We start from the raw sequence: 14,486 nt of genomic DNA, 5'->3' as shown, positions 1-14,486 counted from the left end.
CTCGCGCGCCGCGGCGCCGGAAGTGAGTGAGCATTTCCGGCGGCCGTCCCCGCGGGTACCGTCTCCGTGGTGCGAGCGGCCCCGGCCTTCCTGCCGTCATGAAGGACGTTCCTGGTTTCTTGCAGCAGAGCCAGAGCTCCGGCCCCGGCCAGGCTGCCGTGTGGCACCGTCTGGAGGAGCTCTACACGAAGAAGTGAGCGCGCCGCCGAGGGCCCGGGGCCCAGTGCCGGGAGAGCGGGGCAGAGAGGGCGCCGGGGCCCGGGGGCGGGGGGGCTTGAGGGCCTCAGGGTGCTCGGCCCTGAGGGCGGAGAGTGGGCGCGGGCCCGGCCGGAGGTGCCTGAGGGCGGAGAGGGCCGACGGCCCGCGGGGACTGCGGAGCGGAGCCGTAGGCGGAGCGCGGGGGGCCAGGCCTCCCTGGCTTCCTGGCCGAGGGGCTGCGGCGGGCTCCCGACCGCGGTCGGACGAGCAAACACGCTTTCCGAGGTCGCGCCGCCGCGCGTCGTGAGCAGCCGGTTCCGGTCTCGGCCTCGCCGCCGCGCGGCTGGGTCTGCGCCGTCTGGGTCAGCGGCCGAGCCGCGGAGAGGCCGGAGCCCCGAGCCGCTGGGTTTCCCTGTTGCTTCTGCGGCTGGTCGCGCCCTGGGTTTCAGCCGCGCCGGCCCTCGCGTGGTCCCTGCTTCCACTGCGCCCCATGCCGGGCTTTGTGCGCCCGAGGCCGCCGAGGCCGGGCCTCCGTAGACGCAGGGGGGTTCGGCAGCGGGGCGTTGCGGCCCCCAGCCGCTCTTCACGCGCGCGGAGTAACGCGCGGGCGTTGCCGGCGGCCTGGCGCCCGGCAAGATGGACGCGTGTCGGGGGCCGCTCCGCAGCCTCCTGCTGTCGGCGCTTCATTCCGTGCTTGGAACGCGGACTCGGGCTTCCCGCGGACGGCCGCTTCCCGAGAGGGTGCAGGCGTCTGCCCGGTTCGTGCTTCGTGCACCCCGTGTAGTGGAGGCAACAAGCTCACTTGAAGCTGCTTCCCCGAGATAGAGTAGAAGGGCCAGGATTTCTGCGTCACGTGTGTGACCCCAAATCCGTGTTTTCAGGCCCACCTCACAGGAGCTCTTGAGGTCGTCTGGAAAGGGTTCTCCGGGAGAAGAGCTAGGCCCGTTAGCACCCGCTCCGGCTGGCTTCCTGTTACCCAGGCCGCACCGCTGGGTGCTCGTGGGACTGTCAGGGCCGGGGCGTCTGCCCCCGGATACCAGCTTCCCCGTCTGAGAGCCTTATCTCTTTCAGGTTGTGGCATCAGCTGACGCTCCAGGTGCTTGACTTTGTGCAGGACCCATGCTTTGCCCAAGGAGATGGCCTCATTAAGGTAAATGATGTGCCGCACCAGGTCCGGTGGTACCAGTGTAAAGGAGTTTTAAAAATAGTAGGTGAGCGTTCCATTAATACACTGCAGCTCCTCACAGTCAGTGTCCGTGCTGTGCCCTTACGACAGCATGGGCAGGTGGCCCTGCTGTTTCCCTGTTCCTGTGATGTGGAGGCCCACACCAGGAGAGGGAGTGACTTGCCGCAGGTCACAGCTAGTCGGTGGCACACGTAGCTTCAAATACAGCGTGGCTTCTTCTGAAGTCGCTGCCTGAGACGCGGTCTTCTAGCCCAGGATGCCCCGTATCTTACTGCTCGTAGACCTTCTTTTTCAGTACTGCATTTTGGAAACTGCTCTTCAGGTCGGTGGGGGGGGTGTGGGAAATAGTGGAGGAGTCTTACAGGTGACCGTCATCACCCTCCTCCACTCACTGATTTCTGCTTGCCCGCCCAAATGCTTTGTCTTGGGGGGTGTGGAAGGTAGATCTTCTGTTGTGCTTCCCTTGGCGGTGGGGAGGCTTGGAGGGGGGAGTCCTCTGTAGTGAGCACTTTTAGCATTTTGTCAACAGGGAAGAAAAACAAAATTCTCTGCCCAAGCCTTCCCCGTAGTCCCTGACAGACCCGCCCCCCAGGTTTGATCACTGGTAGCTTCGTCTTTAAGGTCTTTCTTAACATCTTACTCTTTGATGCCTTTCTCTCAGATTCTGAGTAAATCAGATTTACACCTGCATTGGAGCCCAGCACTAGTTCTTGTTGGCTTGAGGTACTCGCCCTGGATACACCACTTTATACGTGCCCGCAGCGAAGCTTACACCTGGGGTCCTGAGGGTTTCTTGTGTTTTATACCCGCCAGTTTGACATTTTAGTACTTCAAAGGAACTTGTATTCATCGGTAAACCTAAAGATTTTGCCGGGCATTCTGTCTTCTGGATTATGTGGGAAAATGACGAATTAGAGCTTTCTTAATATTTGTTCCCTAAGGTTCTGTGTCATAACAATGAATAATTAGTGATTCTTCATCTCTATCCTTTGCTTTTTTGTCTTTAAATCACTTTCTACCCAGAAAATATCCCCTCAACCCCATGTAACATAAAATTTACGCAGGTCAGCAGACTGGTGTTTACTGTTTCAGTGGGCAAGCAAACCTTGAAAAATTGGTGAGACTCGGCCCACAGAACTTCCAGTACATAGTGTTCATGAATCTGGAGTGACCAGTAGTAATTTTGAGTTTCTTTTACCTTTGGAGGGGTTTTTGCATAAATTATAACGGGTATCAGAAAAGTTGAGAGGGGCGCCTGGGTGGCTCAGTGGATTAAGCCTCTTGCCTTCAGCTCAGGTCATGATCTCAGGGTCCTGGGATCGAGCCCCACATTAGGCTGTCTGCTCAGCAGGGAGCCTGCTTCCTCCTCTCTCTGCCTGCTTGTGATCTCTATCAAATAAATAAATAAAATCTTTAAAAAAAATAAGAAAAGTTGAGAATGCTTTCTTACTGAAAAAGATATATTTGAAATAGTCCTTTGTAATGAAAAAGCCATTTGATTTAGATGGCTCTCTGCTGGGTACCAGATTATGTATTTGACAGAGAGAGCACAAGCAGGGGGAGTGGCAGGCAGAGGTTGAGGGAGAAACAGGGTCTGCATTCTGCAGGGAGCCTGATGCAGGGTTCAGTCCGGGACCTTGGGATCGTGACCTGAGTCAAAGACAAACGCTTAACCGACTGAGGCACCCCAGCGTCCCTTGCTGGTTGCCAGATTTAAATAACTAACTGATGCTTTAGGGGCATTTCTAACCGCCCCCCAAGTTTTTTTGAGAAGTAATTGACGTGTCATGCTGTATTAGTCTAACATGTACAGTGTGATGATTGGGGCGGGGGGTGCAAAATGGTCACAGTAAGTCTAGCTAACATCCGTCTCCCAGTTAGACTTTCTTCCTTCCTGTGATGACAACTTTTATGATCTGCTCTCTTGGTAACTTCCAAATGCACAGCACGGTGTGGTTCACTAGAGTCACTGCTGTAGCGTGTCTTTAGGACTTAATTATCTCATGACAGGACATCTGTGTCTTTTCACCACCTGCGGCCATTTCTTGCACCCCCCCATCCCCTGCCTCTGGCAACCACCAGTCTGTTCTCTGTATCTGTGAGTTCAGTTTTTTTAGATTTCACGTGGAAGTAAGTCACACAGTATTTGTCCTCCTTTGTCTGACTGACTTCACTAGGCAGAACGCTCTTCGATGTCATCCATGTTGTCTTTTTATGGCTAAATAACATCCCACGCTCCGTGTGCACAGACACCACATTTTCTTTCACTGGGACGTCACACGTGGCTGAGGAATCGCAGACTCTCCTCATCCAAGCTCACCCTATCTGGATGCTCCTCCTCCCATTTTGCCCAGTTACCCAGCAGTCACCTCAGAGGTTGTTGTCCGTTCCCCTCCCTGTGACCAGCGAACCTCTCGGACCCTTCCTCTGCCCTCACTGCTGTTACTCACTCACTCTCCTGTCTTGATGAGTAGCCTCGGCTGGTCTCTGTCCCTCCGTCTGTTCCCTCCTTACCCTACCCTCCCTGCCTGCCATCATGCTTGTAAAGTGGACGTGTGATCATGTGTTTCCACGGACTCTGGCTTACCTTCAGGACAAGGAAAAGCCCCAGTACCTCCCACTGTTTGTGCCCTTGAGAAGTGCTCCTGAAACACAGCCCAGGGTTTCTTCAGTGCTTTTCACGTGTTTGTTCCTGTCCGGAATGTTCTCCCAACTCCATGCCTCCTCTCCAGATTTGTCCAGCTCTCCAATGTTCTTCCTTCTTAAAACTCAGTTATCACCATTTCTGGAATAATCTTTGGAAACTGTCCTTTTGGTAGATCCACCCACGAGGGGTTTTTTCCTTCGATTGTAAACTCATGGTCCTGTCATTTATTTGTTTATAAGTCTGCTCTGTTAGGTCAGGAATCCTTGAACGCCAGACTTTCATCTTCCGTATCCTGTGTCTGTCGTATCTAGCAAAGAGTCTGAGTAAGTACTCGAGTATTTGCTGAATGGCTAATAAATTTGGTCATATCGGCTGCAGCCCTCTAAAATCGGAAGGTTACTGAGTCTTTCAAACTGATAATCTGTTTTAGGAGATTCTTAAAGGTCAGGGGTCTAATTACCAGGGAAAAGAGTCATAGCTTTCTTCAGTAATGCGTTGGTGATTAATAAACCCATGTGTGGGTCTCCAGTCATTCCACCACCGTTTCTGCAGCGCCTGCCATGTGGCGGGCCTGCTGGTCATGTTTGATTTTGCAGAATGAAAGACATCCTGTACTTACACTGCATGTTCTGGTTCCACAGCTCTATGAAAACTTCATCAGTGAGTTTGAACACAGGTAAAACACCTTTGTCAGTTTTTGACTTTAAACATGAAACTCGGAAGCTTAACGACAATCATAGACTGGTGTTTTTTATTTCAGGGTGAATCCTTTGTCCCTGGTAGAAATCATTCTTCACGTAGTCAGACAGATGACTGGTGAGTCTCATTTTGTGTCATAAAGGAGCAGATCCAAATGGCAATTAAAATGATTTTGAAATACAAGATAATTGAACTTTTACATTTTGATAGAAAATACCGGGTTCTAAAATACGTTTTATGTTCTATTTTATGATGTAAACCTCAAGATTATCCCGCCTGTGTTGTGGTTGGTAGGAACTAATCTCTAAGAATACTCTATTGGTGGTTCTTCTGACATTGTTGTTCTGCCTTCTCTAGATCCCAATGTGGCTCTTACTTTTCTGGAAAAGACTCGAGAAAAGGTAAATAGGAAGTCTGAGTCAAATCTTGAGAACATGTGTGACTTACAGTTTTGTGTCCACACTTGGCACACGTACCTTACAGAGACCAGCGTGTCTCTGGTCACACAAGTGGAGCCAGTGTGCAGATGTTCTGTTCGCCTCCTGCCCACACTTCTCAGGTCCTCTTGTGTCTGACGTCTGTAGGTAAAGAGCAGCGATGAGGCAGTGATCCTGTGTAAAACTGCGATTGGGGCTCTAAAATTAAACATCGGGGACCTACAGGTCACGAAGGTAAGGTTGCCATAATAGAGGTTTGTCTTTGGTTTACAAAATGGTTTAGAGTTTTAGGGGGAAAATCCTATTTGTCCATTCTACCTTTTCAAGTGGTTTTAAAGCATAGAAAAGTTGCAAACACAGCACCAAGAACTCTCACACACATCCTCTCTCTGAGACTCCCAGTGCTGACAGTTCTTTGCCCCGTCATTCTGTGCGTGCAGGCGTGCATGCTGGTTTTGGTTTTGTTTCCCCCAACCACTGAGAATCAGTTGCTGCTATGAGACCTGTTCCCCTTTAACATAAGAGGACTGCCCTGGGCACGTCTGTCAGCAGGAGGGTCCAGGCAGCCTCAGACTGTCCGTGTGGGCCCTCGTGGACCAGGGTCAGCCCACTCACCACGACAGGTCACGGGCTGCTCCCGACCCTGTCTGCCTCCTAATCCCTGTCTGTTTCTTATTTCCATTTTAGTGTAATTTGGGGGACCAAATGGGTGGCTGTAAGGCCAACTTATATGTGGTCAGTCCATCTTGTTGAACCGGACTACCTGCATTTGTTTGGAGTTTGAGTTTGGGTTTGGGTTTTTGGTATCCACAGTATTTGAGAAAATACTGGGTAGGTGTTGGTATTCTCATTGTCCTAAAAGAACACTTCGAATTTCTTAACTGCTTCCCAGTCCTGTCCTGCGTTCATACTTACTACGTTTTGTTCTGAAATATTTAAGACCTATTAAAAGCCATAAAATATTACGGAAAGAATTTTGTCAAGGCAGCACTGCCGGGTTGGAGCCGTGGGGCCCTCTGAGCACGTTCCTGCCCCAGCAGCGCTCTGGTGTGCAGGTCTGGTGGTCCTCATGCTTGTGGGGCTCCTGACGCTCTGTGGATCGGGTGTGAGTCAGGTGACATGTGGCATTGTCTTAAGTTACTGGCTCGGTGTGAGGTTGGAGAGTCTGTGTGCTGGTGCGTGGCCGTTCACTGTTGCCGCTGTTGGGTGTTTTACTGTGGTGACTGTTTCGCAGCCTGGGCATCAGTCTCCTGTGGAAGGGATTCAGGGTTTCCTCCTGTCACGAACAGCACTGTTAGTTCCCAGCATTTCTGTGCCCGGTGCCTTGTGTATACACGGGCAGAATCACACCAACACATGTGCCTACGGGTGAGGGCACAGGTGTAATGAAGTGTGTGCCGTGCGCCTTTACCAAGTGTGGTCAAGCGTTTCCGCAAGACGGCGCACACTCCCCGGCATTGCACTGCCCGGCGGCGCCGCACTGGCACTTCCAAAGGCCACACGTGGTGTTTTCAGACTGTTAAATTCCTGCCAGTCTGGTGGAGGTGAAGGGCCGTCTCACTGGGGCTCTCGTGACCACTCCATTCGGGTCTCCACTTCTGTTAATTGTCTGTTAATGTCTTGTTTTTGGCCCATTTTTCCCTGTGTCGCTTTCCTCCTGTTGGTTTGTTAAGAGTTCTCCTAGAGCATGGGCCGTACCCCTGCGGTGTCACGTGTGCCGTAGATGCCTTTGCCCAGTCTGTCACTCGTTTTCGTTCTTTCGTGTGTGTCTTGGATGAACTGAATTTTCCATTTTAACATAGTCCCGTCAGTCTTTGTGTCATATGTTGCCTTAAAAGTGCTTTCGGTTAAAAAGGAGGGCGATCTTGCTTCTGCGCCTAGGAAACAATTGAGGATGTGGAAGAGATGCTCAACAGCCTCCCTGGTGTGACGTCCGTTCACAGCCGTTTCTACGACCTCTCCAGTAAATACTACCAAACAGTCGGAAACCACGCCGCCTACTACAAAGATGCCCTGCGGTTTCTGGGCTGTGTCGACATCAAGGATCTGCCAGGTAACGTGGAGCCGTGGAAGTCGCTGTCGAAGGAGCAGGCTCTGGCGGCGTGCCAGCAGCTGTCAGAAGTTGCTCTGGCGTGTGCGTCCCTTGCTGAGGAAGGCCCAGGTGGGAGAGGGCGGAGAGAGCCGCGCCAGTGTCGGTTCCTCCCCGGGTCTGCCGTGGGCGTTCAGCGCAGGTGAAAACGAGGCTGTGCCCTGTCGCCCTTCACTGGTCCTCCTCGAGTCTCCCTTGGCCTCTGCAGCCTGAGGGGCGCGGTGAGACCCTGCACCTGAGGCTCTGGTGGCGAAAACTGAACCAGACCCAGGCGCGTACCTTAGAAAAGTCCTTCAAGGGTCTGAGGAATGGAAAGAAACTGAATGATAAGTTTGGGGAAAGTACAAGGACTGTGGCAGCCCATTTGAGATGTTTCTCACGGTTCCCTGTGGAAGCTGCTGTGGACACCAGCAGCTCCTTAAACACAGTACTGCAGTGTTAGTTCCTGCATCTCAAGAAAAGCATCCTGGAAAAAGCCAGGAGTGCAGTCAGGAGAGTGGGGAATTGTATGGGAACAGGAAGTACGTTCGCGCTGTTCCGAAGAGGCTAATGAGGTGACGGAACGAGAAACGTGAGGTGATGCTTCCAGGAAGTAGGTTAGTTGCAAATACACGTAGAGTCACATACTGAGGTAGAAATAAGTAAACGAATGAATGTCGTCCCCACAAAACCTGTGTACGTGGTCCTAGGTATAACTTGAGTTAGGCCAGTGCTATAAAAGAGTTGACTAATGGGGCACCTGGGTGGCTCAGAACTTTGAAAACGTCCGACTCTTGGTTTGGGCTCAGGTCATGATCTCGGGGCCCTGGGATCGAGCCCCGTTTCAGGCTCCGTGCTGGGCATGCAGCCTGCTTGAGATTGGCTTTCCCTCTGCCCCTCCCCACTTTCCTTCTCTAAAAAATAAAATCAATAAAAGAGATAAAAGTTTTTACAAGAACACGTTAAGGCTTTGTGATAGAACCATTACAGGGAATGGTTTCTTTACTTTTTTATGAGATTTTTAAAGCCAAACAGGACTGATCTCCTAACGGGGGTGTCACTGGAGGTGTGCTGTTGCCGTAGTGTCTGAGCAGCAGGAGAGAGCTTTCACGCTGGGACTAGCAGGACTTCTTGGCGAGGGAGTTTTTAACTTTGGAGAACTTGTAAGTGGACCCTGGGCACAGATTTCTTAGCGAGGGGGCGACTGGCGGTTCTCGGCCGGCTAACCCTGTCCTCCTCACAGCTCATGCACCCCGTGCTGGAGTCCCTGAGGACCACCGACCGGCAGTGGCTGATCGACACCCTTTATGCCTTTAACAGCGGCAACGTAGAGAGGTTCCAGACGCTGAAGACCGCCTGGGGCCAGCAGGTCAGTCGTGGGAAGGACGGCTGAGCACTCCTGCAGCGTCGCTGGCTGTCCTTCAGCCCGCACCTGCCCGGGGATTCGCCCTCCCTCTACAGCCCAGGCACTGGGGAGACAGGAGACGAAGACAGGCCAGTCTTGCTGTCGAGCGGGGGGTTAAGTGGCCAGTCGCGGTAGTCACTCGTTGCTGTGGTGGTGCACGGCCCTGCCAACAGAATGTGATAGGGGAGTGCCATCTGGCGGACAGGTGTCACAGAGGGCCCAGAAGAAGTAATGCTCTGTGTCTGGTCTTAGGGGCAAGCCGAGTGTAGCCAAGTGAAGAGGATGTGGCAGCTTTTAGCATTTGTTGAACAGACAAGGGTTTGTGGCCACAGTGAGTGAGTGAGGAGAGCCGGGGAGAGCCCAGGGTTTGGGAAGGCAAGGCCATCTGTGTGGAGCGGGAGTGGGCCATGCAGGGGGTGGTGGGGTCGGGCCGTGTAGAGGGAAAGGGGTCAGCAGGGGCGAGGGCACTGGGCGAGGAGAGGAGCCGCTGGGAGGTGCGGACTAGGGAGAAGAGGTGTTAACGAGGACCTGAGCTTTTGTAGTGAGTTTATTTTTTTAATTATTAGAAGGCAATATTACGAAGCTGTTCGTAGTGATGGGGATTATTGTTTTTGTACTTTTCTGAAACTTCGGTTTTCTCAAAGTTGAAAATAAACTTGTAGAATTCACACACAGTGGAGCTGAGTAGATGTGAGTGGGCTGTGAAGAGGCAGGAAGCAAGCCCCGCTCTCTGCGGTCTTCTAGTCTGTGCGTTGGTCCCTGGAAGAACGTGTGCCCCTTGGGAAGAAGGGCGGCCGGCCGGAGCTTCAGAGGTGCGCTGCCAGCAGCCTCTGAGTGGCGGGAGCCGTGTCCGGGGGCAGTGGGCCCTCGGAAGAGTGACCCGGCTGTCCCTGTGGCAGAAGCGTCGGCGTAGGGGTTCCTCCGTGCTTGAGGCAGGGAACCCGTTGTCTCTGGTCTCTGCTCGGCAGTAACCCGTGAGCTACCTGGGGCAGCGGTGCGGGTCGTGTGGACGGGCCTGTGCCGGACCTCGCGGCAGTGCCGTTTTCCGAAGTTCTGCCGTCTTTGTGCTCGGAGCGCCTCCCTGCAGCTTAGGGGCTGTGTTCCTGGGAGGCCCCATTTCCACGGAGCGGACCGCGCAGGCGGTGCCCTGGGACCTGCTCAGGGCGGGTCCGTCCTTGCCTTGTTGTGCCAAAAGTCTCCTTGTGGTGCCTGTGCCTAGGTCCTGCCCCCGGCGTCTGAGGCGTTAGTACCCACCGCCTCGCGCGTGCCTTAGGCGGGAGCACGGGCTTTCGGGGATGCAGCCGTTGATGGCGCCCTGAGAAAAGTGAGCCTCCGCGACCCCGCGGTATACCGTGTTTGGAGGTGCGGGGTTTCTCTTCCTTCCGTCTGTAGGAAGAATCAAGGTGCAGGTTATGTAACTGGTGTCTTTCTCCTTCTCAGCCTGATTTAGCAGCCAACGAGGCTCAGCTTCTGAGGAAGATCCAGTTGCTGTGCCTCATGGAGGTGAGCGCGCGGGAACCACCGAGATTCCAGACCCTGCAGCCGAGCCCACCGGGCCCCGCAGGCTCCAGGCCTCTCGCAGCGGCACTCCGGCCGCACCCCTTTCCACCACCTTCCTTTTGTCTTTTGCGACCATTCTTGTCTCCTCTCAGATGACCCTCCTCAGGGAGGTGTTCCCTGACCGTCTGGGCTGAGGTAGCCCCCCCCCCGTTGTACGTCACAGCGCACGCACCTCTCCGCACGCTCCTCTGCTTTCCTGTCAGAATCTGAGCTCCTTGAGGGAACGGCCCGTACGTTTCTGGGCCGCCACACGGTCTCCAGCTCACGTACAGCCCTGACTCGCGGCCCCAAGCGCTTGCTCTGCGCACGAATACCAACCGTTGCGGACAGCTGCGTGAAGCCGGTTCCCAATAAACGTACAGGGCTGGTGTTAAGGAAAAGTTCAGTTTGTGGGATAGGAATAGGAATACTTTCGGAGCAAGTATTGACAAAAACATCCTTATCGGTCAGTTCTCAGACAGTTTTCATTTGGAAACATAGTTAACAAATTTTTTTTCAGATGACTTTCACACGACCTGCCAATCACAGACAACTCACTTTTGAAGAAATTGCCAAAAGTGCTAAAATCACTGTGAACGAGGTACAGTTGTTGGACCCAGGGGGGGTCGGAGCTCCGACGAGCACTGCTTGGGGTGACTCACGTCGGCCGCTCTCTGCACAGGTGGAGTTGCTGGTGATGAAGGCGCTCTCCGTGGGCCTGGTGAAAGGCAGCATTGACGAGGTGGATAAGCGGGTTCACATGACCTGGGTGCAGCCCCGCGTGTTGGATCTGCAGCAGGTAACACATCGTTCACCCCCAGGGCGGGGGGTTGGGACGGTATCTGCTGTCTTAGTTTCGCTTGGATGGAAGCCCGGGAGGAAGAACTCAGTATTGACGGGGTTTCGGGAATATATTACTGCTGTGGGGAGGGAGGGTTTTTCAGGGAACCTAATTTAATACAAGTCTTGGGTTTGAACCCTGCATTTAAAAGCTTACCGTAATTACAGTGCTGTTGTGCTGACGATGCCTTTTAATCTTAAAATTGGTACTCTGATCGAATACGTTCCTAGTTCTGTGGTTTGAGCTCAGATCCGTCTTGTCCATATTGGCTGGAAATTTAATCCTGTGGATTTCCTCTATTCTTGCCTGTTTTCTTTCATGCACGTTTTTTAAAATGTCCTTGTGATAAGAATTGACGGGGGTCTCCCCCTCTCACACAGCCCACTCCCCCAGCTCTGGGGTCCTTTTGATTAGTCCTGCCCTAAAGACTTAGCTGGAGATGGATGCCTGGGGTTGCCACGTGTCCTAACACCCGTGTGGTCCTGGTCTGCCTCAGATCAAGGGGATGAAGGACCGCCTGGAGTTCTGGTGCACGGACGTGAGGAGCATGGAGATGCTGGTGGAGCACCAGGCCCACGACATCCTCACTTAGTCCCCCGCCTCCCCGTCTGTGGCCACCAGGAACATCTGCACTCGGTGGGGGTGGGGACTGTTCTCCCTGCTGTGAACGCAGGACTGTCGCTGACAGGGTGCCTGGCCACAGAGAGAAGCCTCCTTTGTGGGTGTCTCCCATAGCCCACGGTGGGGAGGGGTCACGGGTCTCCGGTGACAAGGCAGACAAGAGTGTACGTGTGCCCCGCGGAATGAGAAGGAGTAGCCTGAAAGCGCGTGGGGACACCACTTGGAGGCTCATCTCCATTACCTCCATCTGTGGGAACACCTCTTGTGTCATGTGAGAATGTAATAAACGCCTTTGTTTTGTCCTCTTCGTGGTTCTGTTTCCTCAGCCTTAGCTCCCAGGTCAAGCCTGGGCCTCGGAGATCAGAGAGCAGGAGACGGGAGATAGGACGCGGTGGGGGTTTGGCCTCCGTCCTCCTCTCCTGCCCTGGGAAAAGGGCGGCTCAACACATACAGGGCACTGGGGCCAAGGAAGCAAGTCCTGTCTCATGGGGCTCAGACGAGGGGACAGAGGTGTCGGACCCACTCCCTCCCAGCCCGGGGCTTCTGGGGCCCAGGTGTCCCAAGCAGCCCTCCACCCAGTGCTGAGTGTCCAGAGACGGGGACGCTCGTACACAAATCACACGATCACCAAGGGAGCACTAGGTGGGGGAGGGGTTTAATGCAATTCTCCGTCGTGCGCCTGGAGCCCGAGCTGTGGAGCCGTCACGCTGCGGAGCCGTCACGCCGCGGAGCCTTTCTTGTAGCTGTCCAGGTGGGATAAGACCCAGCCTGCAGGAATCAGGAAGCTGAGGAACATCACAGAGAGTCCAATGGCTTGCTCCTGGGTCAAGGAAAGCACGTGTGAGTCCGTGTGACACGTGAGGTCATTCCTGGGTCACTGAGGATGGCTGTCCACCTGCCCCTGGGTCCCCTGGCCCTGCAGGGTGGGATTTCTCTCACCAGAGCAGTGGTCCAGAGAGACCTGCCCCACCCCCTCTGCTCCTGGGGGACCCCTCAGCTCAGCCCAGAGTCCACACGAGCAGGGACTACTGCAGTCGTCCGTGCGCACGGCCTCTGCAAAGACCTAGACTGACCGCCCTGGGCTCCAGTCTCTCCGCGGGACCTCTTCCCATCACCCCTGCCCCTGAGAGCCTGCCTGGCCAGGCCACTTGTGCCTCGACCTTGAACTCCTGCCTGGGCACAGCGTGTGCGTGTCAGGCGCAGTGCGGAGCGGAAGGGACGGCAGAGGTGCCGGTCATACAGGAAAAGGGCAGGGCCTTTTCCCTGGCTGGTGGTCCCGCTCAGAAGCTGGGTGGAGGAGATGGACTCCCCGCACCGCGTGTGCACGTGTGCGCTCACACACACACACACACACCGGCCTTCCCACCTGGCTACCTCCCTTCCCCTCGGATTCCTCCTGAAACGGAGCCTGGGCCCTGTCATCCCTCCCTGGTCCCTCAAACAGAGTCGGATGCTGGGTTGGAAACCAGTTCTTCCTCTTGACTTCACCTTCCAGCAGATTCAGAACAACGTTGGCCCAGAACTGGGCCTTCAGCTGGGTTCAGATCTTTGCTTCACCAGTGATATGACCTTGAACAGTTGACCTTCTAGACCTTGTTTTATTGAGGCTTAACCCAGAGGTAGTTGTCTGCTGTCCTGGAGCCCAAGGATGACCGAGCTCTGTGTTCTCGCCTGTGCTCTCACAGACCCTCAGAGCAGCCCACTGTCCCCTTCAATGGACAGTGAAGCTGGCGTCCACACCGGTGCCCTTTCAGCTCAGCTCTTAGCACCCTCATTGGCCAGAAGGCAAGTGGGGGCCTGCAAACAGAGACCACCGTCCCCTCACTGACTCTGCCAGCTGCTTTGGGAGCCTAGCCTCCAGGTGAGGGATAAGCACCTCTTTCCTGGAGTCGGAACGGTGTCCCAGCCTCAGGACTGTGTTCTAGCTCGAGGATCACCTCTAGAAGCCACAGGCCTGAGAACACATCCCTCCTCCCCTTTACCAGCCTGGCCTTCTGTGTCCTGCCCCCAAACCCACCTCGTCTCCCAAGACAGTGCAGGACGTCCCACTCCACCGCTCAGGTCAGCACCCCTCCGCGGCGGAAGACTTACCGTGGGAGACGTGGGTGTTCGGGCCGGCTTGGTGGAGACATGTGCCTTGGGAACCACCCAGGCCCTCAGAGAGGCCCGCAGGAGCCTGGGGGCACAGGGTAACCTCAGCATCATAGTGGAGCCGAGCTCCCCAGGAGTCCAGCTAAGTTCCGTGTATCTGCTTGGCGTGCCCTCTGCTCACTTGGCTGTTGGGGCTTTTTATAGCTCAAGGGGGGAGCTGCAGCTGTCCCCTCCTGTCACGCTGCCTGGCTGAGAGGACTCCTGCTGGGAAGTGGTGAGAGCCAGCCTCAGTCCGGCAGCCTCCAGGCCCCGCCCCTGCTGGGGCGCCCGAGGGTCTTCGAGCTCTTCTCAGCACAGGCAGGCTTGGCCCACTCGGCAAAGGGCCTTCATTTCTCGGTGACCACGACCCTCAACATAGAAGCAGGAGTAGGGAAGTCAAAGAGCTTGAGAATGCAAGAGGGGGAAAGTGACATAAGTCAAGAGGGCACCTTAAGTATCTGGAGGGTCAGATGACCTCCCCATGCAGAGCTATTTTAAAATTCTCCAGCTCAGGGATTCCTGGCTGGGCTACCCAGCCTTCTGACTCTTAACTGATGGACGCTGGCTGTTCCCAGAGCCCTGCTCCTCCCAGGCCCAGCACGTGGTAGGTCTGAGCGGCCTCTATGCTGTGTTCACTGACATGACAGCCTTTGGTCCTGGAGGAGACCCTCACAGTTGCCCGGTGGACAAACAGAGGTGGGAAGGTCAGCAGACA

General features: G+C 54.8%; 1 protein-coding gene and 1 long non-coding RNA gene across 3 annotated transcripts; one reads left to right on the top strand and one right to left on the bottom strand.

Annotated features, from left to right (window-relative positions):
* Positions 1-5: 5 nt before the first annotated feature.
* On the top strand, positions 6-11,946 carry PSMD13 (proteasome 26S subunit, non-ATPase 13). 2 transcript variants are annotated; one of them, XM_032358526.1, is made up of 13 exons: positions 6-193; positions 1,270-1,348; positions 4,673-4,707; positions 4,792-4,847; positions 5,088-5,131; positions 5,315-5,401; positions 7,049-7,220; positions 8,319-8,398; positions 8,479-8,604; positions 10,081-10,143; positions 10,700-10,780; positions 10,862-10,978; positions 11,517-11,946. In XM_032358526.1, exons 1-13 carry the CDS (start codon positions 99-101, stop codon positions 11,610-11,612), a joined length of 1,131 nt encoding a protein of 376 aa, XP_032214417.1. In that variant the 5' UTR covers positions 6-98; the 3' UTR covers positions 11,613-11,946. The 2 variants fall into 2 exon arrangements, with proteins under 2 accessions (XP_032214417.1, XP_032214418.1); XM_032358527.1 differs by having other exon boundaries at positions 4,628-4,707.
* A 331-nt stretch (positions 11,947-12,277) lies between these two features.
* LOC116598980 lies at positions 12,278-13,983 on the bottom strand. Its single transcript, XR_004289212.1, has 2 exons — positions 13,733-13,983; positions 12,278-12,461 (listed from the first exon to the last, which is right to left on the bottom strand). It is a non-coding gene; the product is annotated as an uncharacterized LOC116598980 (long non-coding RNA).
* Between the last annotated feature and the right edge of the window lie 503 nt (positions 13,984-14,486).

This window comes from Mustela erminea, chromosome 9 (genome assembly GCF_009829155.1).
Source record: "Mustela erminea isolate mMusErm1 chromosome 9, mMusErm1.Pri, whole genome shotgun sequence".
NCBI classification, from domain to species: domain Eukaryota; kingdom Metazoa; phylum Chordata; class Mammalia; order Carnivora; family Mustelidae; genus Mustela; species Mustela erminea.
This window is presented reverse-complemented; position numbering and strand designations above follow the sequence as displayed.